The sequence below is a fragment of the Lithohypha guttulata genome (assembly GCF_036872675.1).
Source record: "Lithohypha guttulata strain CCFEE 5908 chromosome Unknown scaffold_5, whole genome shotgun sequence".
NCBI lineage: Eukaryota > Fungi > Ascomycota > Eurotiomycetes > Chaetothyriales > Trichomeriaceae > Lithohypha > Lithohypha guttulata.
Genome location: NW_027042754.1, coordinates 418,487 through 446,174, shown reverse-complemented (window position 1 = coordinate 446,174; position 27,688 = coordinate 418,487). Strand labels below are relative to the sequence as shown.

General features: G+C 48.9%; 12 protein-coding genes across 12 annotated transcripts; 7 read left to right on the top strand and 5 right to left on the bottom strand.

Moving 5' to 3' along the window:
- Positions 1-558: 558 nt before the first annotated feature.
- LTR64_006608 (uncharacterized protein) lies at positions 559-1,815 on the bottom strand (the record flags this gene model as incomplete). The annotated part of the gene is made up of 2 exons (XM_064900937.1): positions 559-1,194; positions 1,279-1,815. 2 exons carry the CDS (start codon positions 1,813-1,815, stop codon positions 559-561), a joined length of 1,173 nt encoding a protein of 390 aa, XP_064752013.1.
- A 1,488-nt stretch (positions 1,816-3,303) lies between these two features.
- GUK1 (guanylate kinase) lies at positions 3,304-4,359 on the top strand (the record flags this gene model as incomplete). Its single annotated transcript, XM_064900936.1, has 2 exons — positions 3,304-3,424; positions 3,515-4,359. 2 exons carry the CDS (start codon positions 3,304-3,306, stop codon positions 4,357-4,359), a joined length of 966 nt encoding a protein of 321 aa, XP_064752012.1.
- A 224-nt stretch (positions 4,360-4,583) lies between these two features.
- On the bottom strand, positions 4,584-5,848 carry CDC10 (cell division control protein; the record flags this gene model as incomplete). Its single annotated transcript, XM_064900935.1, has 5 exons — positions 4,584-5,271; positions 5,324-5,405; positions 5,457-5,585; positions 5,633-5,715; positions 5,808-5,848. The coding sequence occupies 5 exons, from the start codon at positions 5,846-5,848 to the stop codon at positions 4,584-4,586; spliced, it is 1,023 nt and encodes a 340-aa protein (XP_064752011.1).
- Positions 5,849-7,310: 1,462 nt separating this feature from the next.
- Positions 7,311-8,434, top strand: rec14 (Ski complex subunit Rec14; the record flags this gene model as incomplete). Its single annotated transcript, XM_064900934.1, has 3 exons — positions 7,311-7,313; positions 7,376-7,873; positions 7,946-8,434. The coding sequence occupies 3 exons, from the start codon at positions 7,311-7,313 to the stop codon at positions 8,432-8,434; spliced, it is 990 nt and encodes a 329-aa protein (XP_064752010.1).
- Positions 8,435-8,562: 128 nt separating this feature from the next.
- On the bottom strand, positions 8,563-9,301 carry LTR64_006604 (uncharacterized protein; the record flags this gene model as incomplete). Its single annotated transcript, XM_064900933.1, has 2 exons — positions 8,563-9,104; positions 9,160-9,301. 2 exons carry the CDS (start codon positions 9,299-9,301, stop codon positions 8,563-8,565), a joined length of 684 nt encoding a protein of 227 aa, XP_064752009.1.
- Positions 9,302-12,865: 3,564 nt separating this feature from the next.
- Positions 12,866-15,197, top strand: LTR64_006603 (uncharacterized protein; the record flags this gene model as incomplete). Its single annotated transcript, XM_064900932.1, has 8 exons — positions 12,866-13,048; positions 13,095-13,467; positions 13,522-13,649; positions 13,701-13,742; positions 13,909-14,239; positions 14,301-14,695; positions 14,782-14,882; positions 14,912-15,197. 8 exons carry the CDS (start codon positions 12,866-12,868, stop codon positions 15,195-15,197), a joined length of 1,839 nt encoding a protein of 612 aa, XP_064752008.1.
- An 802-nt stretch (positions 15,198-15,999) lies between these two features.
- Positions 16,000-17,943, top strand: LTR64_006602 (uncharacterized protein; the record flags this gene model as incomplete). The annotated part of the gene is made up of 7 exons (XM_064900931.1): positions 16,000-16,258; positions 16,308-16,462; positions 16,511-16,629; positions 16,676-17,043; positions 17,121-17,485; positions 17,540-17,587; positions 17,641-17,943. 7 exons carry the CDS (start codon positions 16,000-16,002, stop codon positions 17,941-17,943), a joined length of 1,617 nt encoding a protein of 538 aa, XP_064752007.1.
- Positions 17,944-18,381: 438 nt separating this feature from the next.
- Positions 18,382-19,942, top strand: LTR64_006601 (uncharacterized protein; the record flags this gene model as incomplete). The annotated part of the gene is made up of 3 exons (XM_064900930.1): positions 18,382-19,666; positions 19,713-19,775; positions 19,800-19,942. 3 exons carry the CDS (start codon positions 18,382-18,384, stop codon positions 19,940-19,942), a joined length of 1,491 nt encoding a protein of 496 aa, XP_064752006.1.
- Positions 19,943-20,684: 742 nt separating this feature from the next.
- On the top strand, positions 20,685-21,848 carry LTR64_006600 (uncharacterized protein; the record flags this gene model as incomplete). Its single annotated transcript, XM_064900929.1, has 1 exon — positions 20,685-21,848. One exon carries the CDS (start codon positions 20,685-20,687, stop codon positions 21,846-21,848), a length of 1,164 nt encoding a protein of 387 aa, XP_064752005.1.
- A 1,483-nt stretch (positions 21,849-23,331) lies between these two features.
- On the top strand, positions 23,332-25,200 carry LTR64_006599 (uncharacterized protein; the record flags this gene model as incomplete). Its single annotated transcript, XM_064900928.1, has 6 exons — positions 23,332-23,651; positions 23,716-23,883; positions 23,957-24,018; positions 24,102-24,234; positions 24,284-24,906; positions 24,965-25,200. 6 exons carry the CDS (start codon positions 23,332-23,334, stop codon positions 25,198-25,200), a joined length of 1,542 nt encoding a protein of 513 aa, XP_064752004.1.
- A 397-nt stretch (positions 25,201-25,597) lies between these two features.
- LTR64_006598 (uncharacterized protein) lies at positions 25,598-26,145 on the bottom strand (the record flags this gene model as incomplete). Its single annotated transcript, XM_064900927.1, has 2 exons — positions 25,598-25,661; positions 25,694-26,145. The coding sequence occupies 2 exons, from the start codon at positions 26,143-26,145 to the stop codon at positions 25,598-25,600; spliced, it is 516 nt and encodes a 171-aa protein (XP_064752003.1).
- Positions 26,146-27,036: 891 nt separating this feature from the next.
- Positions 27,037-27,531, bottom strand: LTR64_006597 (uncharacterized protein; the record flags this gene model as incomplete). Its single annotated transcript, XM_064900926.1, has 2 exons — positions 27,037-27,321; positions 27,373-27,531. 2 exons carry the CDS (start codon positions 27,529-27,531, stop codon positions 27,037-27,039), a joined length of 444 nt encoding a protein of 147 aa, XP_064752002.1.
- Between the last annotated feature and the right edge of the window lie 157 nt (positions 27,532-27,688).

Sequence of the window (27,688 nt, the reverse complement as noted above, 5' to 3'; positions counted from 1 at the left end):
GGCTGAAAAGGTGTGTGTATTGGATAGCGTGGATGGAAGGGAGGGTTGATGGACTCACAGGAGTCAGCAGTTGTGCGTCTTCACAATCTTGAAATCGTGTGTACGAGCAGTGGCAGGAGAATATGATCGTTGTATCGTTGCATCTGCAAGGTACTTGGCTTCGTGGTCGAGACATCGTGTTGTGAACTTTATGCGGGACAGGATGTTCTCGTTGTCGTCTTGTAATCTGCTGTAACTTCAATGTGTTTTTGGTGACATTGAGTCTGTTGACAAACCTAAAGATTTTATGTGCAACGCACTTCCTGACTTCACTCTGAAACAATGCAGTTCAATGCACTTGGCACTTTGTGCTTCAGACATCACGTTCTTTTGTGCTGATAAGGTGACGACAAGCGCTCTGTGAAGAACAATGTTGACCACTGTTTTAATGCACAAAAACGACGCATTGTTTCTTTGCCAATGACTGTTCTTTGAAGTTGACCACAGGTCGAGCAGCAGTGACGGGAGGGCACGAGCTCGATAGGTATGCTGAGCACATCCGTCGAGGCTTTGAAGAACTCAGTCGCTTGTCCCACCATAGAAGCCCAGGACATCCAACAAGCCTCGCTCCTTCAGCTTGAGTTCTTCAGCCACCTTCCTCCAGACTCTGCATCTAGCGTCCGCATCACGACAATGTGGCATGGCCTCCTCTTGCCATATCCTATTGAAATACCTTCCACCACCTCTGCCTCGCTCGTCTTTGCCTCCTTGCTTTTTCGGGTCTGGTCCACACTCAGGGGCGGTGGCTATATACACTAGCGCCATACTTCCCTGTTGGCAGTTGATCCCGAAGAATCTCGCCATAAGCATCAGAATCCACACAATGAGCCAGCGAAACCAGAAAGCTCGATTTATGTTCCAAATACCGCTAGCTACATAGCCCGGATGAAAACCATTGACTGTGATGTGCTTGTACTCGCCGTGCAGGAGAAGGCGTCGTTGAAGCTCAGTGAGCCATATCTGAAAGTAGAGCTTGTTGTTCTTGTACATTCCTACACCTTCTTGGCCCAGCTCAGTGCCGCCGTTGAAGTTGGAAATATCGTATTGACCAAGGTAATGAAAACATGATGTTGAGCATACGATTCTAGGCGCCTCTGCCTTGGCTAGAGAAGGGAGAAGCATCGAGGTCAGTAAAACGTGAGAGAGGAAGTTGATCTGGGTCTTGTCAGCACGATGAAGATCCCGTGGTCCATATGTATTCGGATAGGGTGTCGATAGACGACTGTAGTGATATCTTACCTGATGAATGAACTCAAAGCCGTCCTTCGTCAGATAGACACCTTCTTTGCCGTCCTTACCCGGGCTGCTCCCCACCCCAGCATTGTTGCACAACACGTCCAGGGGTCTTTCAGTGGCCAGCCATCTTCTGCCAAAAGCTTCTATGGATCCAAGATCTGCCATGTCAATTCGCCACCATTCAATAGTGGTACTTTCATGCCCTCCCTCGCGTGCAGCAGCTTTACACTCCTCGACTACCTCGACCGGATGAGGCTCACGACTAGCTGAGCCAGGCTCACGACACGCGAGAATCAAGTGAGCTCCCCACGATGCAAAGGTCAGAGCTGCCTCGCGTCCGATACCGCTATTTGCACCAGAAATGATGATCCATCTGTTCTTAAGGTCGACTATAGGAACGTCCTTGCCATAAACAAGCTTCTCTGTACGGTTGTTCTCACGCTCGCCCATCTTGCTTTTCCATGCTTGCGACGGTTCAGGAAAGGAAAGTGGTGCATCGTAAGCTATTTTGTCAATCTCTGTAGGGCTTTCGTTCGGCATAATTGACTATCTTGAAGTTTTCGTTGTGATGGTTGGAATGACAAGACGAACCCCAAGGAAAGAATATATACAAAGGCTGAAAAGGATTGTCGCGTCGGCAAAAGTGTGCCTATTTTCGATATATAAAGTGTACAAGCTGCTAAGATGTGAGATTCGCGACGGAAAAGTCTGATGATTCATAAAGAGCATAAAACATCGTATCCACCTAGCAATTGACCTCGCGTACAAGGACGGCTCCAACACGATTGTGCAGCAATCGATTGCCATGTTGAGCAAGACCGATACGTAACGGATCGTATTGGAAAAATTGAAGTTCATGTAAAGATGCAATACTGGGTGAAAGGAGGGGAGGAAGATACGGTGCAAAAACGAACGTATTTGCAGGTCAGGGAAGGATCATTGCTCGAGTTCGCGCATGCTCATCTGAAGATGAGAACGTCCCCATGCCATGATACAGCCACACACTATATTTGCATATGTTACAATGCTATTTTAGCGAGCCTAACCTAGAATCCGTAAACCCTGAAGTCAAACCGAGTAAGAAGGTTCTTCTCTCCTCGCCATCACTATCATCAAGAGTTGCACTAATGTCACTATCGCCAGTCTTCGAGCCGACTGGAACAGCAACGCGTGTCTGTCGTGCCACATTCCAACATACTTGACCAGTGGTTCTATGTTGTAGCACTGGCCTACTGGCAATGAAGACGTCGTTTTCCCCGTAGGTCTAAGCTGCTTCTAAGACGCCATCCACGTCCATGCGGTCAAGCCTGTTCGTAAAATCTTGGGAGGCTCTGGTGTCAGTTTTGTCTAGTATTTCTGGGCTCTCGCGTTCTGATCATGGCGATGGTGTTCCGTCCTTCTCCCCGAGTATCCTTTGCAGAACATACGTCGGTTTCAATTCGAGGCCATCTTTGGGGAGATTGTCTTCGATCGTGGTTCGATTTTCGCCGTCATATGCAGCCATTCCCTTCCCTTACCTTCAGTATCAGCGTCATGTTGTATAACTCTTTCCTGTCTAGCATGCTGTTAGTACAAACAGCGACGAGCTTGTTCCCCTCATTCGAGCCAATCGTCTCGCAGAGAGTAGTAACAGAGTACGGCAACTTGTGGAACAGTCGGCACTAAGGTTCGAACGATAAACCTCTGACGAAAAACTTGCTCTTTCAATTTCTCCAAGAATATCATGCCTCGTGTGGACCGTAAACACACTCGGACTAGGAAGACGAAACGCAACAGTGGCACGTTTGAATAGGTTGAGGATTGTTTCGCAACAGACCCAAGGTCAATCTCTAGCTCCTAAACGTTTCCATGCTCAAAGGAGATATGTTTACTCAGGGTGTCTGATTCGTCAATCTGTTGGAGAGAAGTCTGCTGCCAATGTATCGTATGTCACCTCATTGTCCAGGTGAGCGTGCGATTTGTCAATCACCAAGGAGCATTTCAGAAACTCATCATGAGGTCAGCCATCGTCTTACACATCTCAATGACATGCAGGAATTGAGACCAGTGTCCATGGAAGAGACAGGGCGTCTACCACAGGACGATGTGATAAAGGAGGGTATCAGCATTACAATCCAAGATCGAGCGGAAGGTATCTGGCACGCACGTGGTAAGATTGCCTGATTGGGATAGGCGTAAATACCACTCCGCAGCCAACTCGGGGAAATGCGTTGCAGAAACATTTCCACTCGCGAAGCAGCTGCGACGCGGGCCATGAGAGCATACTGCGCAATACACTCGATTCGAACTATAAAAACCCTCGAAGCAGTCTCGACCACATCTTGGGTGCAAACCTCTTCAACATTGAGACACGAATCCTTATCGTTCGCCCGAGAAGCACTTTCCAGCAGGACACGGTCTTTGGGGTTGCACACCGGACCCACCATCCAAAGTATCTCCTACAGCACAATCATGGCACCGGTCGATGTCACCACGGCCAAACCCATAGTCTTCTCAGGTCCCTCAGGCACTGGCAAGAGTACCCTGCTCAAGAAGCTCTTCGCAGCACATCCAGACCTATTTGGCTTCTCAGTATCGCACACCACAAGGAAACCACGAGCGGGTGAGGAAGATGGCGTCCACTACCACTTTACCAGCATGGACGAATTCGAGAAGATGGTTGCCGAGGATAAATTCGAAGAACATGCCAAGTTTGGTGGAAACTGCTATGGTAGTAGTCGAGCAGCTGTCCAGGCCGTGGCTGAGGGTCAAGGAAAGAGTATAGATGGTTCGCCAGCTCAGGGTCATAGAATCTGCATTTTCGACATTGAAATGGAGGGTGTGAAGCAGTTGAAGAAGAGCAGACTAGACCCCAGGATATGCTTCATTCAGCCGCCAGACGTACAGACATTGGAGCAACGACTAAGAGGTCGAGGCACTGATTCAGAAGACTCGATACAAAAGAGACTGGCTCAGGCCAAGAACGAAATAGAATACTGCAAAACAGAAGGGAAGGACGACAAGGTAGTGGTCAACGATGATCTGGATCGTGCTTTCAAGGAGCTCGATGAGTGGGTCATGAAGGACCTGAGCAGCCAGAACTAGGCAGTACAGCAACAGACATAGAGATAGACAAAGTGGTTCTTGAAGGTTCATTGAATTACTATATACCCCGACATGAAGAAGGGTATGAAGTGTACCAAGCATATGAGACCTGCTCTCCTATCACTGGATCAATGACTTTTGAATGAACATTCGCTTGCTCGAAAACACAAATGGCTGTCCACAAACACCTTCGCTCGCTTCAGCCTCATAACCACGACTCATCTCTAGTAACCATTCATGGTCATCCGTTGTGAATTCCTGCTGAGTTCGCGGTCGGCCGAAGGAGAAATGGGTCTGCTGCCTGACATGCCACCCGCAGCACTAGCATCCTTGAGAGCCAGCAGTTGCTTGGCTCTAAAAGTCTCGTAGTGGATTTGCGACGTCGTCTCGATTAGGTCTTGTAGGTGAGTTCTGGTGAGGAAGTTTCGCAGGTAGACAAACTCGCAGTGGTTCTCGTCCTCGACATTGATAACACCCCATCTGTTCTGTCGACCTCGAACTTGCTTGCCGCTGATAATGATGCTCTTCTCACTGCCGACAACAGCAAAGGGTATGATCTCTTTGATTGTTGCATTGGTTGCTCGCTCTTCGTCATCCAGCTCATCGTTGTCATATGGGTACATCTTAAGGTTGTGGAAAGCGAACTCCTCCTTTATTCGCTCTTTGAATGCTCTTCGTTCTTCCAATGTGAGGGAATCCGACTTTGCAATGACCGGCACCACGTTTACCACATCGGACAATTTCTTCAGTACGACAATATCAATAGGTTTTAGGGCATGGCCGGAGGGTTGGATGAAAAACAAGCAGCAGTGGATGCGGGTGTCCTGGATGTATCTCTCTCGCTGAGCCGTCAGCTCTTTCCGCAGGTATGCTGAATGCTGATCTTTGATGTATTTGACGATAGGATCCCAGCTACCACATCGTTAGCCTCACGTTCACAATGTAGTTCGTCACGTTGCCCTACCATCTGTCGTTGTTCACTTGGTCTCCATAACCAGGTGTGTCCACGATGTTGAGTCTGAGCCGTACACCGTTCTCCTCAATGACTGTAGTCCATCAGTACCTCTTTTTTGGCTCTGCATCAGGATACAACATACTATGCGAGACTGTCTGAATCTCGGTGGTGGCTCGTACAGGCTCGTCGGGTCGCAATCTGCCCTTTGAATCGATGAGGTGGGAGGCGAAGATAGTATTGATTAAAGTCGACTTTCCGAGACCAGTTTGTCCTGCGTCGATTAGTCACATCGTCACGAGGGACCTGGTGCTAACATACCAACACAGATCACGTTGAACTGGAAGCCTCGCTTCAACAATTTCTTCTCGATCTGTGAGGTGATACTGTCAAATCCTACGTGACTAGTTCAGAAGTTAGCCTGATCATGTAAAGTGGTGTGATCAGCATAGCTGTCTTGGAATCAACAACAGTACGAGTGTCCTCATGTACTCACCTGCGAGGAAAGACAGCATTCTGCGGCATCGACATCGCCATATTGGGTTGATATTCTTGGCCACGGACTTCCATATGAGCGTGAAGGATTCGTGATATATACGCGACAAGTTCGTAATCGTCGAGAGTGGTGTAGAAGGTGCGACAGTGGTAGACGTGTTCGCTCTTCCCCAGACAATTTACATTTGAGCCCTGGCCGACTTGTCGGGCTCCCCTATTCATGCCAAGCCGCCAGGGCGAGAAGCCGCTCATCACGCTTGCTTCTTTAATACAGGCGCATGAGCTTACTGAATATGGTATAGGCGTCGATCAGTGCAGCTGCGACTGTCGTTCACTGGCAGTTGATACAGTCTCGTGGGAAATATTGCCAACACAATCGTATAGCGGCCATGGCAATATTACAGCGGCAGGCTCATCTAAGCCTGTCTCGACTATACTTCGGACTACCGTCAGTCGCTACCCCGTCCCGACCACGTCTACCTCTACTATCAGCAATAGCTCTACCGTCGATATCGTTACAAATACCTGGTTTTCTTTCCGATGTATGGGAAGGTATATTGAAGGCTGTGCCTAAAAAGAAGACATCGCACATGAAAAGGAGGCACCGGCAATTGGCTGGTAAGGCCCTCAAGGACGTCAAGTCAGTTGTAAATTGTCCTGGCTGTGGCAGGCCGAAGAAAGCACACTTTCTGTGCCCATATTGCGTCGCTGGTATGTTCGCAATTCTGTCGCGAAAAACCATGCTAACGGTGGCCCTAGAAATGAAGCAAGGCGTCCTTGATAAATATCTAAACAAGATGCCTAAAGAGAAAACTGAAGGTCAAAATCAGTAATGCTACATGAACACTTATCACCTATCGTGCGCGAGAAAATGCCTCAATCAATCACAACCTTTTTCTGAAAGAAAGAAGCGACTACAATGTGCTAGCACACTCGATGCGGGGAGCGATATCCTTGCTAAGAGGCTGCGACAACGATTAGTGGACCAGAATCTTGCACAATCGGGATACATGTACACTTCTGACTTGCAGCCACAAAAGGGAATCTGGTCTACACTGAGAAGGCTCCCGAGTCCTTTAGAACAATTTGCGATGCTGAAGGCAGGATAGTCGTCGAGAGCTGAAAAGGATTGGTTAATGAGCAAGACACAAAGCCCAACAGCTCATGATCTCGAGAACATGAGGTATCGAAGTTGTGCCTTCGTGCGGCTCGAACGATACTGGTAGACGAGCAATAGGAGTCGACACGGAGCGATCACAGAGGCCTGGTGAAGACCTCAGTGCTTGTACCAAAAGGAGTGTATTTGGGTGTAATGATACTGGTCTTACAGTCGACGTCATAGCCCGTTGTACGTGTAAATTTCGTGTATAACACATACCAATGATCCATTCAAATAGTGTAAAGTGACTCCAATGTAAGTTCTGCACAGCTCACACTCACATCCTAGTAGTTCACCTTATATCACGTACAAGTCGGTGTACAAGCATGATACTACCCTGCCACAATGGTGCGTAGGCCAATGGACAGCCCATCTCCACTTGGCACCACAATACTCACTCACTCTTATAGTCCAAACAATACCTAGCCCAACACACCATAGATGATGCCCATCAAACCGATATCTTCGCCATAACAGCAACACCAGCGCAAATAATCACAGGCTCCGGCAGCCCTGATCTCAAAGTCCATTCGACAGTTCAATCGGATTTTCCTCAAGAGCAAGTCCTCAAAGACGCTCATCCACTCGGCACCCATCACGTTACAGTCTCAGCAGATCACTCAACACTTGTGTCAGTCGGCTTTGGCAGCGAAGCTAAGATCTGGCGGTTTAGCGATGGGATTTGGAAAAGTGCTGGGGACCTTCCTAGTGCCAAGAAAGCAGGTGAACTCTGGGCTGTAGCGCTTGACTCGGAGGGCAAGTATCTCGTCGGTACGACATATGATGGACGGGTCAACGTTTGGGAGCTGGCGAGGGTCCTTGATGAGAAGAGCGGAGAGGAAAAGATCACGGCACAGAAATTCGTGGAATGGGAGACCAGAGGAGGATTTGGTCTGGCTGTTGATGTCGTAAGTCCAGCATACTCTTGTTTCTCTGTTGTTGTCTACCGAAGGACATGAGCACTAATTGCAAATTTTCAGTCCCCCGACAACGCCATGACAGCGACCTCCCACCCATCAGGCAACATTTACCTCTTCAGCACCTCCACAACCCGACTCCTCCACTCTCTTCCAACACAGTCAGCTCCTGTCCGAACGATAAAGTTCTCCCCAGGCTCGACTCTCCTCGCTGCAGCTGGCGATAGCACTCTCATCTCCCTCTACGACGCCAAATCCGGCGAGACTGTGGCTCTGTTACGTGGCCATGATTCCTGGATTACAAGTTTGGACTGGAGTTACACAGGCGAATATCTGGTCAGTGCTAGTCTGGATGGGAAGGTCAAGATATGGAGCGTTGAGACTAGGACGTGTGTATGCACGATGACTGATGGCGAAGGTAGAGGAATATGGGGCGTCAAGTGGCTGCCTAAAGGTGAGACGAGTAGTGAAAGAGGAAAGGCTGAGCGGTTTGTGACAGGTGGGAATGGAGGTAGTGTAGGAATTTACAGGGAGGCTAGTGGTGCTAGCTAGAAGATTCAAATCTACCATGCACGGAAAGTATTGGTGCAGAACAGTGTAGTCTATTGAAGGCGGCTAGGGGCTTACAGGCGATGTCCTGCTATGACAACGAACCTGCAACCCATGGCAAATCCGTGCACCTATTCTCGTTTCAGCCCAATCTTTCCGATGTTACGCAGTCCTAGTACGCATATCACAGCACAAGTCACCGTCGCCGCGAACATTGCCCAAAAGGAGGCTCGATACCCTTGCAGTAGTGCTAACGGCGATGACTTATCGCGATACTGTGTGCCCTCGGTGACCGAGGTAGAGACGACTTGCATCAGATTGAGGCCGAGACTCAACCCGAAAAAGGCAACAGTATTAAATACAGCCCCAGCCAACGCCTGTGTCTTCTCTGGGAACACCTCACTGATGACAATGAGACCAATAGTGAAGAGGACATCACCACTAATAGGCATAAGTAGTTGTGCGAAAAAAGCTCCTCTCCAGTAAGAGAGTTGTGGACTGATAAGAGCCATCAGTAGAGGCGCCACTGCTGTTATAGTCATTGCAACCAGTAGAAGCCAGAACGCTGGTGCACGGTCAACGATATAGCCAGTGACGAGATTAAGGGTTATGCCCACTACCAGTGCAGGCAGGATGCGAAGCGACGCTTGTAGGGCAGAGACCTCCTGCACTTCTTGAAAATACTGCACCTATTAGCACTAAAACACAGAGGCGTTTTCACGACTTACTAAACTGCTGAATAACTCCATTCCATTGACCACAGCCCACGTAAGGATAGTCAGAGCACATATGCTCGTGAAAGACTTGTTCTTCCACAGGTAGTTTGGGACTAGTGTCGGGTGACCCCTTGCTTCCTGCCGCCACATCCATAGAGGAAAGAGAGACATCAATAAGAGGCTAATTGTCAACATCGCAATCGCTTCAGGCTCTCTGATGTTGTCGCTGTCAGCGCTGCAGATAGCCAACACATAGGAGAATAGAGCAAGTCCAGCACATGCAATCAGAGCCCCGACCCAATCAATTTCTCTTCGTAGCTGATGCAACATATCTCGTGCTCGAGAGTCAGCTGGAATGATCTTAAGGGTACCTCCGGCTTGTACAAGCATGACCGTACCAGCGATGTAAAATCCTGCCCTCCAACCTATCGTGTCGACGAATACCCCGCCGAGAACTAGCCCAAGCGAAAACCCGAGAGGCTGGGAGAGTCCTAGGCAGGCGAATCCAATGTTTCGGTTCCTTCCGCTTGGTACGTACTGCGTCACCAGAGATACGCTGCATGGGATATGTAATGCTGAGCCCACTCCCTGAAAGGCTCTGAACAGCACTAGCTGTATCCCTGTTCTGCTCAAACTACATGCCAGAGTGAACGCACCGAGTAATGTACAGCCCGCTAGCTCAACAGCTCGAGCACCAACCGCATCTGCAATTGCACCCGCGAGGAGTAGTGTACTCCCGGCTGTCAGACCATAGACTGACGATGGCCATAGATAGAGACGTGTTGGCAGATCGAGGTCTGCGGCGATGTGTGGCAGGCCAACCACGATGAGACCAGTCGTCAGAGACGTGAGAAAGTTGACTAGCGAGACCTGAAGAATAATCAAGTTGGCTCGTGCGGTCTTCACGTGTTTCTTTGCAGTGGGCTCCGACTGGTTAATTATCTCAGCTGGTTCAGAGTCCCTGCTCAGTTTGTGATCTGTTTGCAGCTCGAAGGTTTGAGACGGCTGAACGGTCGTAGTTATGCTCATGGTCAATACTTCTTGTCAGCAATATCGTCGGCTATAAGACATTAGCATAGGATGACAAGTCGGTGACATGTTGTATGTCGAGACCTTCAGTCAAATTTTCGTGGGTGTCGCAAGGCGCGCTGGAGCAATTCCCCTTCGCGGGACACTCCTAACTGGACTGACTGCAGCCATCGTCGTCTAAATGCTTCCTGTTATTGAGACTTCTTACCTCCTGCGCCAAGACGATAATCATCACGCGTGGTACGACAAGCAGCGCTAGGTTCAAAAACCAATCCCGGTTTCTAAAAACGAGTGGTCACCAACTTGAAGTTCACCTCAGGGTCCGCTCCACCTGCCCGGAAGAATCGTCCGCGACGCGTGAGTTCAACAGACGCGTTCACATTCTTCTTCATCTTTTTGCGAGTTGGCAATCAGTTGCTTTCTTTGTTTCGCCCTGATGTGTGGCTTCGACGTGATGCATCGTCATCGAGCCTTGGGAGTGAAACGCGGTCGAGTCACTGACCAAATTTCCTTGGTTAATTACATGCCATCAAGTCGACTGATCGAGCTCTGCACTCCTTAGTGCTACGGCACTTTCACATGCTCAATGCTGAGATGTACATGGGTTCGGCCGTTGACTGAAAGTGTGCTAGAAATCTTGAAGAGTCGGATTGCACAGAGCTCAGAACATGCGGGCTCTTAACTCGAGTATTGCTGAAGCTGATTGATTAGCTGGTCGACTAATCTCTCGCATTTACCGCGTTCCGGCTTTATCCACTTCAGACCCTGGTACTTTGTACATCTGGCAGCAAGGAAGTGACGGACCATGTTCTAGTTTACCATCCGAGAGTGCCACGAGGTAGAGGAGAGTCAAAGCAAGGACCAACCCCGAAACCACGCAGTCTCTGGTGGTCCAACCACGTTTGCATGTGGTGGTTGTGAGCACCAAAACTGTACAGATTTCCAAGACTCGCGAACAACAAATACGATCGTTCTGCACGAATTGAATGATACTCCCCTTTGACTCATAGACTGTGCTTGTTTGAACCGATCCGTGGATGCATTGATTCGAGCGAGCTAATCCGTGTCAAGCAGGCAATGAATATACGAGATACAGACGTCCAAGCTGGGCATCATGCATGGTGAGTGAAAATCTCATGCGTTCCACTGATTTTTCTACATGGATGAGCACCTCACTTACCGAAAAATACGTGCAGTCCTGCTCAGCGATCCACCAATCTCCTCTCATCTATGCATTTTGTTGCGGATTGTGATCACGGAACGATAAAGTTGGGAAGTCTTTGCAAACACCTGCCACTCTAAAAAGACCATTAAGGAACTAAAGCTACACTCTGCATGTGCATGCTAACAAGATGTGCAGGCCTAGGCTCAGGTTGGAGGCTGCTGCAATTTTAGCTGGTGTGTGGTATTCGTGTCCAGAAAGCCACCTCCACAATTCTGCAGAACAACAAGTTCTTTGTGCTGAGATTGGTGGATCCACGAAAAAGGTTTTTCACGAAGGATTCCGGATACAAAATTGTGGCCCAAGTGGTCGAGCATTCTTTGGTGCGTGTTTGGCCTACAGAGATTGTATAGGTATCAAGTGTTTTCATACGACCGGTTCGGTATGCGGGCCGAAGCGCTTTACCGAAAACATCACGCAATCTAGGGTCCATACTCGCTTATCTACCGAGCTCCTTGCACCGATCTACGCGTGGACTCCTCATCTACGCTGATCCTCTTACGCAAGGACAATGCGTAACATGACAATGTCAGCCAACAGCGTATGCACGTAAAGCGCTCCCAATCTCGTGCTGATGAATGCTGTTTTTGGCAGATTAGCGACAGCTGCCAAGTCGAACTGCTGCATGTCTGGAACCAATGATGCAGAGCTTTGACGTGATGATACAAAGGACCTCAAATCCGAATGGACAAATCCAATGTGCGTGCTTCATCTATGCTTGACAGTCTTGCACTTCGAGCAAAGTTTTCAAGAAGCCCAGTCAGCTCCTCAGATTGGTGGACAACATTGCCATGTGATGTGCAACGACAAGGATCAGGTCGCAAACATATCTGATACCCAATGTGAACGATCGTTCCCCCTCATGGGCCGGAGCTCACATCCATGCAGATATGCACACAGCCTGGACAAGCCACCAACACATCAGTGCCAATATCACAAGAGGATGTAGGCTAATTCAGAGATGTCATCCAGACTTTGGCCAATACTACACACAGATGAGGGACCACGTCACAACTACAACATATCGCTTGACGTGTAATCACCTCGTCAATCGCTTTGCTCGTCTGCATGCAGGAGGAGAGGGACTGACATGTTGCAGCTATATGAGCATTAGCTGCAAGCATCTGTACGTTTAAGGAGTCGAGGAATTTGTTGACCGGAGTGTTAGCAAGTCTTCACCATGAGGGGCAGGCGTAGGCCTGCTCAACGAACAAGGTGCATAATGCTTCTCCAGTACTTTATACCACATGAGGCAAATTCCGACATTTTATCCAGAGCTTCATGCTCAAGAATACACGAATTCGTCTCGGAGAAGAGGAGGAGGGGTCAAAGCTGCATTTTGCTGGAAGAGGATGCCTCCGGAGGCCATGGTCAACTCAAGTTCATATCTACCTCACGCAGCTCTTCTCATGACATTGCTGAGGAACCGAGTAGACCATCCTCCCTTCACGATCTTACACTTCCATCATGAAGCTCGAGGTCCTGCTTTGGGCGTCTGTTGCCCTTGCTAATCCTCTCCGACTTGACATCAACATTCACGTGGATGAGCAAAAGTCCTCCTGTGCTACCGAAGAAACACAACCTCTGACCACCAACCTTCCAGTTGTTGAGTTGCTATATGAGAAGCATAGAGCATCTCCTCCCCAAGTCGTGAGTGCATCAGGCTTTGAAAAGAAGGCTCTAACCCCACGCCCAGTTCAATCAATCCTTCTACAATTTCAGCAATATACCATATGCCCAGCAACCTATTGGCAATCTCCGCTTCAAAGCAGCAAAATCCATTGAGCCCATCCAAGGCGAGCTGCCTATGAATGATGGTCAGAAGTGTGTAGTTTGTCCTCAATCACAAGTTGGCTGGGTACCTCATGCACAAGATTTCTTGAAAGACTACCACGAATTCAATAAGAATCTCGACCAGAAGTGGAGCTACAAGATCACACCGAAAGATAACTACACATGGACCGAGAACATCGATGCAGTGCAAAACATGGATGAGGCATGTCTTACATTAGATGTCATGGTTCCTAAAAGAATCTATGACAAGAGAGACGACTGGGCAGGTTATCCAGGTTTGTGAAAGATGGCTGCCACACATTGCACGTATTGCACTAACACAAAGACAGCTCCTGTCATGGTTTGGTTCTTCGGTGGTGGCTATGTCTTTGGTTCTAAACATCTGTTCGGAGGACCAGCAGGGCTGTTTAATGCTTCGAACCAGCTGGAAGACATCGATGAGCAAGATTTCATCTTTGTAAGTCATCACCAACGACATGTGCCTTGCTAATTTGTGTTATGCATATAGGTCGCCGTGAACTATCGTCTGGGAGCTTTCGGCTGGTTAGCTGTAAGTACTCTCTCAAACTCGTATCGATTCCCGCAAAGAACCGTCTACGAATCTGGCCAACACGATTTTCTGAGCTAACATCTGGCAGGGTGACAGCTTTGAGAAGGCTGGTGGTTTCGAGAATGCCGGGTTGACTGACTAAAATGTCGCCCTTGACTGGGTCAAGGAAAACATAGCCTTCTTCGGCGGCAACCCATACGATATCACTGTAGTCGGTGAATCTGCTGGAGCTAGCTCAATCCTCCAGCATCTTGCTGCCTACGGAGGACCTCGAGCAGGTCGAAACAAGCCTCCCCCAAAATTTAAGCGAGCCATTCTGCAAAGCCCGGCTCTATCTCCCGTTAGTGACCGAGGTCGAATGGAGAATGTCTATCAAAGCTTCCTGAAGGAAGTTGGCGTGAAAGATTTCGATGCATTACAGAAGGCAGATACCAAAGATCTCATTCGGGCCAACAGCAAGACGACATACGAGTCTCCCTATGGCCAGTTCAACTACGGTATGTCTGCCTTCCGCGAACCTGTAGGTGCCGGACCAGGACGTACTGACTCAGAAGCCAGGTCCCGTTATCGACGAAGATTACATCAAATATCCTATCCACCTGCAGTTGAAGTACGGCTTTATGTGGCCAGCGGATATCATGGTCTCGTATAACCGCGCCGAAGGAATGCTGTTTACTCCTCCATGGGTCAGGTCCAGAGCAGAACTCAAGGACTACATCCTATCAGCATATCCGCACTTCCTTGATGAGGAAATGAACACTCTACTTGACTCTGTATACCCATACGACGCTAGTCTTTCAGCAGTCGAAGCTGTCAATGCTACATCACAAGTTCTGAGTGATTTCGTTGTGAAATCAAATGTCTATGGCTTGACCCAGCATTATCGTTACTCCGCATTTGAGTACAAATTCAATTTCTTTCCAGGAATACATGGACAAGACGCGAACTGGACGGTAAGTAGAGACCTCCCGACTTGTGCCGGACAATGAGAAGGTCTTTGCTGTGGGTCATCGCAGCCGATACTGATTTGCACTTGCAGTTTCGTCCCACAGGCGACAAAAACGTCAACAAAGAGCAACGCGAGCGCTTCCAACGCTATCTAACTTCTTATATCAAATGGTTCGTTCACGAGTTCGAACAGTACGTGTTTCCGAGCTAACGCTTGCCAGGGGCGACCCCAATACGGCGAAGCTCTCGGAAGACAAGGACTTTGAGTTTTACAGTGATGGGCAAAAGCACATGCAATTTGGCATTGCCTTTCTTGCGCCTGGTGTTCCTGTTGCGCCTGCTTTGAGCACATTCTATGGCATGCTGCCAGATACACTTAACGACACCACTTGCAACTTCTGGCTGAATGCTCCTTACTGGGACCCTGACAAAGATTCACCTGAAAACTCTGTCAACCTCCGAACCAAGTACGAAGACCAAATGAGTCAGGCTCATGTCGAGATTTGAAGCCAGCAGTAGCACAGGCTTATTGGCCGGTGGATTACATTGGCCGAGAGCAAACATAGCTTCTTGATCATTGGTCCACAGCTGAAAGACTTTGACAGCTTTGTCACCCGTAGTTCAGGTCCATTGGCACCTCGACGTGCCTCCCGGCACTGTAGTCAGTCTGATACTGGCGCCACATTCATTCAGCATCACAACAACTCTTCATCAGGGACACACTCCTGCACAGCTGGCGACCAAAAGAGCATCATAGTACTTGCGACGTACCAGAGCTATGTGGCTGTGTGCTTGGGATCACTTTCCTTCCCCTACGAAAATGCACCAAAGCAAGTCATTAGCCAAGCGGGCATAACTGCCTTTTTCGCTTCAAGTTCCATTTCCTTCTTCGTAGCTGTTCAGTCACATCCAGTATACGGCAACGGAGCTGTACTTTGAAGATGCCCAAAGTGATTTCTGGGGATCATTTGGTTGCCTAGTAAGCAACGACCAGCACACTCAAACGACTCTGGAATTATTAGGGTCGAGCAAAAGCACATGTATGCGCAGCGTGCGTTTGTGTTACCCGATTGAGCTCCGCATCGCCTCCCCGAGCTCGACTCCACTTTCCACATGTCGATCTCTCTCCACAATTCGTGGTCCTGTCCATCTCAATGCAACGTATTCAAGTCCACGTTCGTCATGGTCAGCTCTACTCCGGTTAGCCTTCCCTACCAGCCCTCTATGGGCCTTTACACAATGACTTCGGTCTGTTCTTTATCTTTCTGGGGTCCTTTCAGTGCTACCGTCAAAAGTGAAGCCAGAGAATATGTATGGCAGAAGTGGTAATTTCTTTGGCTTTCAAGGCGTCCGCCTTCAGGTCGCTGTCGCTGTGGTCGCTGGCGCCGACTTCCTTTTGTTTGGCTATGACCAGGGCGTAACAGGATCGTTGCTTACGCTCGAATCTTTCAGAAGACATTTCCCGTCGATTGATACGCTGGCAGATGGTATATCTCCATCTGAGCGAAGTACTCGGTCGACGAACCAAGGGATCGCGGTAGCATCATACAACCTGGGATCCTTCCTCGGTAAGTTAGGGCAAATCGATTGATAGAGAGGTCTGTTGACACCGTATAGGTGCTGTGGCATGTATCTGGCTCGGTAACGCCCTCGGTCGACGGAAGACGATTTTTCTCGGGACGGCGGTGATGATTGTGGGTGCGATATTGCAGGCCTCGTCTCACCAACTATCACAGTTCATCGTCGGTCGCATTGTAACTGGATTTGGCAACGTGAGTCGTCAGGCCTGAGCTTTCCTCTACTCTCTCACACCACATCAGGGCCTCAATACGTCGACAGTTCCGACGTGGCAATCAGAATGTTCAAGGTCGCATCGGCGAGGTCAGCTTGTCATGATAGAAGGAGCTCTTATCACTGGTGGTGTCATGCTTGCATACTGGTAAGTGACCCACCTTACAAAGCTTCAATTAACTAAAACTGCCTAGGATCGACTTTGGCTTTTATTTCCTGGATCCTAGCGAGATCTCGTGGCGCTTCCCGCTTGCCTTTCAGATCGTCTTCTGCCTCTTCATCCTTTCGTTCGTCATGAGCATGCCTGAGAGTCCTCGGTGGCTTGTCTACCATGGCAAAGAGGACGAGGCAATGCACGTACTTGGTGCGCTTAGCGACGTCGACCCAGATAGCCAGTACATCAGGGAAGAATTCCATGCCATCAAGGATACTGTGCTCGAAGCCTCAAAGGGCTCGTTCCGAGACCTCTTTACCATGGACGAGAACCGTCATTTCCACAGAACAGTGCTAGCATATATGAATCAGGTCTTCCAGCAGATCTCGGGAATCAATCTTATTACCTGTGAGTATAGCACATGACAATAGCTGTTGTCTGGTCTTTCAACAAAAGAGTCAATCTCCGAGCTTACATGAATACAGACTACATTCCGAACGTGCTCCAGAACGAAGTCGGACTCAGTCCCTTCCTAGCCAAGTTGATCGCAGCTTGCAACGGCACAGAGTACTTCCTGGCCTCCTGGATTGCTGTATTCACCATCGAAAAAGTCGGTCGACGCAAGCTCATGCTGTTTGGTGCAGCTGGTATGTCGATCTGTATGGTCTGCTTGGCAATCACCGGCTCGATAGGATCGTCTTCATCTGGTATCGCAGAAACAGTTTTCCTCTTCGCTTTCAACACTTTCTTCGCAATCGGTTGGTTGGGGATGACATGGCTGTATCCTGCAGAGATTGTGATACTGAAGATTCGAGCGCCAGCAAATGCCCTAAGTACGACAGCTAATTGGGTAAGTTGTCACTCGTGTCCCGCGGTCCTATCACGGCTCAGCTAAGCCTTTTAGATATTCAACTTCATGGTCGTTATGATCACGCCAGTCGCATTCGAAAATGTAAGTTCACGCAAGAATCACATATTTCCACTACAACAGCTTACCTCTAACAGATCGGTTATCGAACCTACATAATCTTCGCCGTCATCAACGCCGCCATCTTCCCCATAGTCTACTACTTTTACCCAGAAACAGCTTACCGTTCACTCGAAGAGATGGATTCCATCTTCGTCAAATGCAAGTCCGTCTTCACTGTTGTTCGCATCGCAAAGGAGGAACCTAGACGATACGGCAAGAAAGGAGAGGTGCTCATCAGCTATGATGAGACTGATATGTCACATAGACGGCAGAGTAGTGTTACAGCCACTTCGGCGCATAAGCAGGAGAAGGACGAGGAGAGGAAGGAAGTCGTTTGAATATGTAGGTACTAATGAGCTGTGCGGACTTTTATAGCCTGTTCGTACAAAGGTCAAACACATACATCCCATTGCGAGATTTATCGGTTTTGCTCTATCCCATATTGGGCTGATTGCAGCTTTAGCGTCTTGTCAGTCGTGCCGTGAAGTCGTATCATTATCGACTGTGCCTGGGGATCCCTGGGAGACATCTCAATGCGGGTTCTCGGAACTTTCCAGCCATGCTTACTCCAATTGTTGAGTCGTTGTCCTTTTGAAGTGGTCGAACACGCTAAGCAACCAGATCTGGAGGACGCACGCCGATTGTGGTTCGGTTGCAACAATTTACCACCTTTAAGGTTTGATACCTATATATGTATAGATGTATGCACAATAGCCTGAGTGAGCACGTTTCAGACGTGGTAAACGCTACTCCTCCAATTTAATTACCACTACGACATGTCGCAAGCATTTGAACTGCCAGTCCTCATAGTAGGAGGCGGTCTGGTAGGATTGACGCTTGCTCAAGCACTCCAAAAAGCTGGGATTGCTTGTATCGTCTATGAGCGAGATTACGCACTCGAGACTGAACATGGCGGAGGATGGGCAATCACAGTGCATTGGGCTCTAGAAGCGTTGAGAGAGTGCCTGCCTAGCAATCTGTTTCAGCGGCTAGATGATATCCAGGTAGACCGCGAGCAGGGAATCAAGGACACTGGACGGTTTCTTTTCCTCGACATGGCAACAGGAAAGCCCAAGTACGAGGTTCCACCGAGTCCTCGGAAACGGGTCAATCGTCGACTTTTGCGCAACTTGCTTGGAGAAGGAATTGATATTCGTTTCAACAAGAGACTCAAGTCTTTTGAGATTAAGGACGACAAAACTGTCATGGTGAGGTTCGAAGATTCCAGCTCTGTCTGTGGGAGCCTGCTCATTGGATGCGATGGTAGTAACTCGAAGGTTAGGCACTTGTTATTTGGTGACAGGCCTGAGGAGGCACGGTTGTATAGGCTGCCAGTGCGTGCGATGGGTGCCACTGTGCGGATGACGGAGAACCAGATCTTTCCGTTGCGGAGAATTGACCCGCTACTTTTCCAGGGCTGCCATCCAGAGACAGGTATTTTCTTGTGGTATAGCACGATCAGCACACCAGCGCTCAATGGCTCGGAAGGCAGGAGTGAGCCATACTATGAAGGCCAGCTTATCATCTCTTGGAAGTACGTTTCTTGTTCCGACGAGGTTCCCACTGGAAATATGGACCGAATACGGAAGCTGCGCTCGATGGTTTCGCAGTTCGAGGAAAGTCTTCGGGTCGCCGTTGAGAACGTTTCCGAGGACACGGAAATAAAGGAAATCAGGTTACAGGACTGGCCAACGCGACCTTGGCTCAACCACGGTGGACTAGTCACCCTTGCAGGTGATTCCGGCCATGCCATGACCATGTACCGTGGTGAGGCTTTCAACCATGGTGTTACTGATGTGGCATCGTTGTTGAAGCAATTAGTCAGGGTTCGGGATGGAAGTGAGAGTTTGCAAAGTGTCGTGCCAGCCTACGACACTGAACTTCTCGCAAGAACGCACGAAGCCGTTTTGCTGAGTAGACAAGCTTGTATCGATGCTCACGATCCAGATAACTTGTCGAGCGATTCTCCTCTGGTCAGTAAGAGGGCTAGGATATTGGTTTCAGCCAAAGAAGTATCTGAGGATGCTGTTGACACTGGAGGACACGAACATAGACGTGGGAGTAAGGTCTAGGGACCAGGTACTATTTCATCACGTTAATCTGTCAGTCCGAGGTGAAGAATTGCTTGGTTCCTATACAAAGGATGGTTATGCCTGGTTCATGCGCACAGGTACGTGTGAAATTGCTCCCCTAGACCTCGAGCAAAAGTGTGAGGACTACGCCCGCAATTTTGTTCTTACTGACCGGGACGTGACTGTGCTCGCATGCCGGGAAAAGTGTGGGGAGGGAGCAGAGAAACAACTGAAAACTGGTGGGTGGAAGCTAATCAGAAGTTAGAACCGCGGACTTTGTTGTGATTGGCGTGTAGGATAAGCTTCGTTGAAGCTTGTTAATAAGGTTGCAGGACTTGGTTACGGGCAAAGAACGCCGGTCGCTCTTCCAACCATCAGCAAGTGAGCTCAGGACAATGTCCTCGCAACTGCAAAGACGAGTCAGAAGCTGCTTAGAGGCGACTTCATCTAACGATTGAGACTTTGCTGTCGCTGCTGATGTTGAGGTAACATCGTTGAAATCGTGTGCCTTACAGCGTCTTAGGCGGCCATAACTGTCGGCAATAGATTGCGCGATCAAGCTTCACTAAAAATATTTTTCTCACCCCTTTTGATCCGACGCGTGGAGTACTATAGTAAATCTGGGGGAGCAGAAATTTGTCAATATGGTACCGACAGCAACGACGATGCCCTCTGGCATTGTATCCTCGCTCTTCTCACACTCTTTGCGCCCTTGTACGCGTCAAGCCCGTTCCTTTTTGAATCGACACCCCTCACTGGAGAACACGACGCGTGACGTGATAAACAAAATCGGTTTATGCCCCGCGACCCGGCGCACTTTCTCCCGGATGCCTCCCTCAAACTCAGGTTCATCAGCTCACTCTCGGTTGAGTTTGATATCGAGACACTTGGGCGCAAGACCTTTTCCTTCCATCAACACACCCTACACTGTCGAGCGAAACTTACATCCTTCAGACGACGTCCCTTACTCGCCCCAGACTCGAACTTTCGCAACATCTTCACCCAAGATGTCTACCCAGCAAGCACATCCGACTTTACTGATACCGGGGCCAATAGAGGTCTCGGATGAAGTCACACAAGCCATGGGCCGTTTCGCCCAGTCTCACGTTGGCATGCCATTCGTCAATCTCTTCGGCGAGACATTGACTATGCTCAGAGATGTCTTTCAAACCAAGAACCCTGCCTCACAACCTTTCGTAATAGCTGGATCAGGAACCTTGGGATGGGATCTGGTAGCAGCAAACCTGGTCGAGCCGGGTGAAGATGTTTTGGTTCTACACACTGGCTATTTCGCCGACTCCTTCGCAGACTGCTTCAGCATATACGGTGCAAAGCCCACACAGCTGAAGGCCCCAATCGGTCAGCGACCACAGCACCCAGAGATAGAAAAGGCCCTTAAAGAGAAGAAATACAAGGCTATTACCGTGACCCATGTTGATACATCCACCGGTGTGCTGAGCCAGATCGCCGCGCTGTCAGAACTGGTGCACCGAGTCTCTCCTGACACCCTTTTCATCGTTGATGGAGTCTGCTCGATTGGTGCAGAGGAACTTCATTTTGATGACATGAAGGTTGATGTCGCACTTACTGCCTCCCAGAAAGCTATCGGATGTCCTCCCGGTCTTTCCATCATGATGGTTTCAGAAAGAGCTATGGATGTGTTCAAGAACCGAAAATCTCCACCTGGGTCATATTATGCCTCTTTCAAGAACTGGTTGCCAATCATGCAGAACTACGAAGCAAAGAAACCATCCTACTTCGCAACCCCTCCTACACAACTTGTCACTGCCCTGAATGCAGCTTTGAAGCAGCTTCTGACAGAGTCGATGAACACTCGCTTCCAGAGACACAAGGACATCAGTGACCGAGTGAAGAAAGCTGTTGGCGATATGGGCCTCAAGCAGCTCGCTAGCGATCCAGATAATCAAGCACATGCTATGACCGCTATGTACCTTCCAGAAGGCCTTACCCCACCAGAGGTCCTACCAAAGCTATTAGAGCGTGGCGTCATCTTCGCTGGTGGTCTGCACAAGGAGATTGCTACAAGATATATACGGTTCGGTCACATGGGTGTGACAGTAACCAATGACCAGGAGAGAAAAGAGGTTGACAAAGCTCTGAAAGCACTCAAGGAAGTATTGGACGACGTGAAGAAGGCCAAAGGTCAATGACCGACCTGATTTTATGTCATTGTGGCATTACGATCTACCCTGCTTGAATTGTCTTTCGTCGTGTGGAACAAAACGGTCGCACTGCGCTCAGCCTGACGTGAGCGAATGCTCTTTGGCTCGAATGCTCTACAGAAAGGACGTCTGGTATTTCGCCGAGGGATTGGAAAAGCGTGTAAAGCATTGGTTGCCACAACCGTCCGCCTTTTGAAACTAAAACCTATACTGACTAGCTTCGGGAAGATCGTCCAGCTTAGCGGCCATGTATGCAGATATGTGAAAAAGCAGTGTTGACCATGCTTGCAACCACCAAGACGTCAAACGGGGAATCTTCAGCATTTGATCGGTCAAGAGTCCATTCCAGGAAAACAGACCATTCGTTGCGAAATATCTGGTTAGGATTGTCCACTGTATATGGTCGTTTTGACCCACCATTGGAAGTTTGTGTTACCCTCTTCGTTCGCGACTGCCTGAGTCGACCAGCATATGTCGTGCAGTGTCTACATTGGTACTCGCCTACACGGGGTTGCAGTACCGAGATATGCCTTTAGTCGGTATTGCCCTGATTCCTTTTGCCTCAATGTGCTGCAAACTCAGTCCTGTTGCCAATTCACAATCTAAATTCGTCCCTACTATCTCCCCAAATGATCCATTAAATTGGCATAACGGTTTTAATTTCAGCCGATTGTGCAGGTGATTGCAGCTGTTAATCCGTAGTGGCTGCTTTACGAGCATCAGGAACGATGTCAGCATTCTCCCTTGATAGAGTTCAAGTGAATATTGGCGAAGAAGATACAGTCGCTGCCAACGCTCCGAGTAGCTGAAACTGACGTCAAAGTTGTCCACTCTCAACCTACTGTTCACCCACTTTTCTTTGAGCCATCGATCAACATTACCACGTTCATGATTTCTTTCTATACTTCACAGAACATGTGCAACCCACATTCATGCTGTACGTACTGATGCTCCATCAAGTGCCATGTGTATCTGCCGAGTCTGAGATCCAACCACTCAGCTCGTGCACCGCCAATACTGCACCCCAGGATTCGGAATCGGGCCACACCTTCCCCACTTATTCGAGCTTACAAGTCCACCTTGTGGCCCTGGCTCGTCTCCACGAATCATCGACATTGCAAACTAACCCGTGATCAGCGCCTGCATTTTCGCGGTCCTCTTCTTGGCTAACGCAGCACTTTGCGCGCCCTTGGCAGAACAGCCATTTGTCTCGGCTGGTGCGGAAGATGCCCCAGAAGAGCGGAATTCGCGTGCTCTCCATGTTTGCCTCGGGCCCTGGGCAGCTTCAGCTGCATGTACAGAAGCACATTATCGGTTCTCCAGCTCGGTGCTTGCAAGTGAGGATGTGTATGTCAAGATTTACATATGACCCATCCGACTCCCGAATTATACCATCTCGTTGAGCTTATCAATTTTTGTCCTTCAACATTGCTGTGCTCTTTTCTCTCAACACGGATTCTGGTCTGTCATCATGGATCATCCAACATCTATTGACAACAAGTCCAGCCTCTCGACTGAGGCACATGCTGGTACATTTGAAAAGACACAGCTCGCTGCAAACACGAATAAGGAGGATGTCTTCTACAAAGGTGTCCTGGATGATGCTGGCGTGGAAGCTGCGGGCATAGATCCTGTCGCTGAGAAGAAACTGCTTCGGAAGATCGACTTACACCTGATCCCGATATTATGGCTCCTCTTCCTATGCGCCTTCATCGACCGTATCAACATCGGAAATGCACGTATCCAGGGATTGGAGCGATCATTAAATATGCAGGGGAGCGACTACAACATGTAAGGACGATTTTGAGATCCTCTGTATGAACGACCTGAATGAGCTGCTAACAATTTTCCGAAGTGCTTTATTCACGTTCTTCATAACTTACATTCTGTTCGAGGTACCCAGCAATATATTGCTCAAGAAGATACGTCCTTCGATTTTCCTTAGCTCAATCATCGCAATTTGGGGCGTGATCACGATCGGCATGGGTTGTACGGGCTCTTTCGCTGGACTCGTTATTTGCAGGTACGTTCGCCATGGCAAATACGGCCGCCCGGGTTTCGGGCGCCCCTTACGAATCTTCTGACGACTATCTTAGACTACTGATCGGATTCTTCGAGGCTGGTTTCTTCCCTGGCTGCATCTATCTTATATCAATGTGTAAGCTACACGGCCTGATGGCCCACACGTTGCATATATACTATACGTATACCCCCACTATACATATACTGACTAAATCTCAGACTATAAGCGACATGAGCTACAGTGGCGCGTCAATCTCTTTTTCTCCGCTTCTATAATCGCTGGCGCCTTCTCAGGATTGCTTGCATACGCGATAGCACATATGGATGGCGTGGCGGGCTACGCGGGCTGGAGGTACTATAAATTCAGAGACTGTTGATCGTGTCTTACTAACCGAGAACAGGTGGATCTTCATTCTGGAAGGACTAGCCACAGTGCTGATCGCGGCTGCGTCATACTTCGTAATCCCAGACTGGCCTCACAATGCGAAATTCCTCACCAACGAGGACCGTTCTATGCTTTCTCGGAGATTGGCCCTTGATGTCGAGCGTGCCACCATGAACCACTGGGACAAACACACAGCAAAGCGGTGCTTCGCCGACATCAAGATCTGGATCGGCACATTTATGTACATGGGCATTGTACAGACCGGATATGCAACTTCGTTTTTTACACCAACGATCCTCAGACAATTGGGCTGGACCTCAATCCGAGCACAAGTCATGTCTATCCCAATCTTCATCGTGGCCACCGTCGTTGCACTTGTCACTGCCTACTTCACAGACCGAATGAAGCACAGATTTTCGTTCATCATCGCGGGATGCTGTATCGCCACAATTGGCTATGCAATACTTCTATCTATGCTCAGTGTGCCAGTTGGCGCACGGTATTTCGCTCTATACCTGATTACAAGCGGTGGCTACATGGCGCAACCCGTTACGCTCGTTTGGCTCTCCAACAACGTCAGTGGGCATTACAAGCGTGGTGTCAGTTCTGCTATGCAAGTTGGGCTAGGAAATATTGGTGGTAAGTTCTCCCATCTCACATCCCAACGACAAATCAACAGACTAATCACAATCTACAGGTATCGTCGCCTCGAACATCTATCTCCCAAGACAAGCACCAACATATCACCTAGGCTTCGGCATGGGTCTGGGTTTCCTATGGATGTGTGTCTTGTGCGCAGTCGTCTTCTTACTATATCTGAAGCGAGAGAACAAACTGCGCGACGCAGGCAAGAGAAATGATAGGTTGCTCTTAGCTCCAGAAGTACAAGATAATTTGGGAGATGATCACCCAAGTTTCAGGTTCAGTTACTAATTTGTATACACGAGATGACGATATATAGAAGATATAGATGCGAAATTGGGGCGGGAAATATAGGGAAGCCTCTCCTGTCTACGTATTTACGTTGAATACGCGGCAATATGACAGGCGACAGACTCTGGAACAGGTCTTTCCTTTTCGCAGAACGCTGGCAATTCACCACGTAAGAGTGCCAGTCGTCCACTAGGGCTGATGGACGTACCGTGAAGTGTTACATGTCTCTATCATACGTGAATGTATAGAAACAATGTCTAATCCGAGGTTATATTGCTCAACAACGATCGCACTGAATTGACAGACTATCTCGTTAGTATCGAACGAGTCTATTGTCTTTCATCCAATGCACCTCAAAACATAGACGTCCAAATGTACCAATATCCAAACCCTGACGCTACCTCAACACCATATCTTCCTCCAAACTAGTCCCGCCATCCGCGATCATTATGTACTCTTCACTGTACCCAATTCCATCACAAACGGTTCATACTCCGTGTTCCCAGCCGGATCAAACACGACCTCCAATTCAGGCATTTCCAAGACCTTCAACTGCTCCATCAACTCGGTTTGATCTCCCTTGGCCAAGACTCGCACTTTTACCACGCATCGCTTTCCTCGAAAACACAACATCTCGCATTGTTCCTTCTCCAGAGGCAGCGGATCTTTCTGGTCTTTCTGCTTCTTGCGCAGGGCGCAAATTCTGATGGTTGTGGTTGGGAAGAGGCGGAGAAGGTCTTTGATCTGGTTGAAGAGGTGTTTGCGGTAGAAGGGTCGCAGTGCCTGTTTTACGCCGCTGAGTGTGAGGATCTCTCTTACGCTTCCCATGTTGTAGCTGATGTTGATTTCGCGCATGGCGAGGAAGTTTGTGCTTCCATTTAGTTGGGAGCGAGTGAAATTGACGAGCTGAGGTCCACCTGCGCCGTTGCAGAGCACTCTGGTCATCTTTGCGAGTAGGTGAGGTTTGCTGCAGAGAAAGGTGATCGGGTTACAGGAGGACATCTGGTCGCATGGGCGTAGGTCGAAGAGAGCGGTCCACAGGCAGGCGGCGAGAGCCTCGTCGTAGACCTGCTTGCTGGTTGAGAAAATCGCTCGACGAGAGAGCTTCCATCCCCAGGTAAAGTATGCGTTACTACTGTGATTATGGACTCGAAATGTCGCGTCTGAAAAGAGGTTGGAGTAGACCATGCAACGTATTTCTGCGGGGATATCTTCGAGCCATCTGAAGCGCATACCACTCTGTTTCGGCAGTAGTACGATGAGTTCTCGGGCTGATCATAAGTTATCGTGTCTCTCGCGTTCCTTGTTTAGAATATCTTGTACCGGAGATTGGGTAAGTCGTGGTGGATGTAAGCAGGTTAGCAAGCTGGGCTTTGATAAGTGGGTGAGTAGAGGTACATGAGTCACGGTGGGCACCCGACTACTTGAAAGCTCACCTAGTGCTGGGCCAGGAGTTATGAGTTCGTCGTCAATAATATTCTCCAGAAGTTGGACTCCGTGGCTGAGGGGTACGCTCACCGTCTCGAAACCCATCTTGGCCGGCAACAATTTGACAATTTAGACAAGTTTTGTCTTACAGGAGTAAGAACTCTATAAATGCGCTTCGTTCAAGCTAAACAAGTAGTAAGTGAACAGGTCCTCGTGTCTGCCAAGAAAGCTTAATCGAGCACGAGCGTTTCGGGCAACATAACAGGCAAAGGGATTGGTGTTGAAGTTGGCCGCCACAACCCAATCGATAAAAATGTCTAAGACACGCCCGTAACTTGAATGAGAAACCCCGACAGTTTTCCTGATCGGGACGTGGCCAACAGCCAGAGCGCAGAGCTGAGCACACTCTTAGATTTTTGAAGCTTCCGGCTTCTTCTTTTTCTGTATCTCAGGCACCCAAGCATGTCTTCGATGGGCGAAGAGCTGGCTTTGAGGCACAAAGTCCTTGTAGTTATCGTCAACGCTACCCGCGCATACCACGACGTTGTCCTTCGACTTTGGGTTTGTCACATTGCGAATGCTGAGGTTGGAGCCGCAGTTGGAACAGAACGCACGTTCTAGGGTTGATCCAGAATCTGTATCACGGTCCTCGTATATCCTGACAAACTCTGAGCCGGAATCAACTCTGTATTGCTGCCAGAAGTTTAACAGGTCTGTCAAAACATATCTCGGTGTAATTCTTACCTCGTGCTTGTACAGTATATTGGTCAAGAATGCTGAGCCGCTGGACTTTTGGCAATTGAGGCAGTTACATTGAATGTTTCTGGCAGGTGCACCTGTTAGCGTGAAGGTGATCTTGCGACAAAGACATGAGCCTCGACGAAGAGCGTTAGCAGCTGCCATTGTGTGTTGTGATGAAGCCCCGAAACTGTGCATACCCCAATGCAAAGGAAAGCAGCTATATCTCGCTATAACAACAGCAGGGATGTGTTTTTGTTTTCTAACTGGACCTCGGTTCACACACTCGAATAGCACAGCTGATTACATCATATTCGACTTA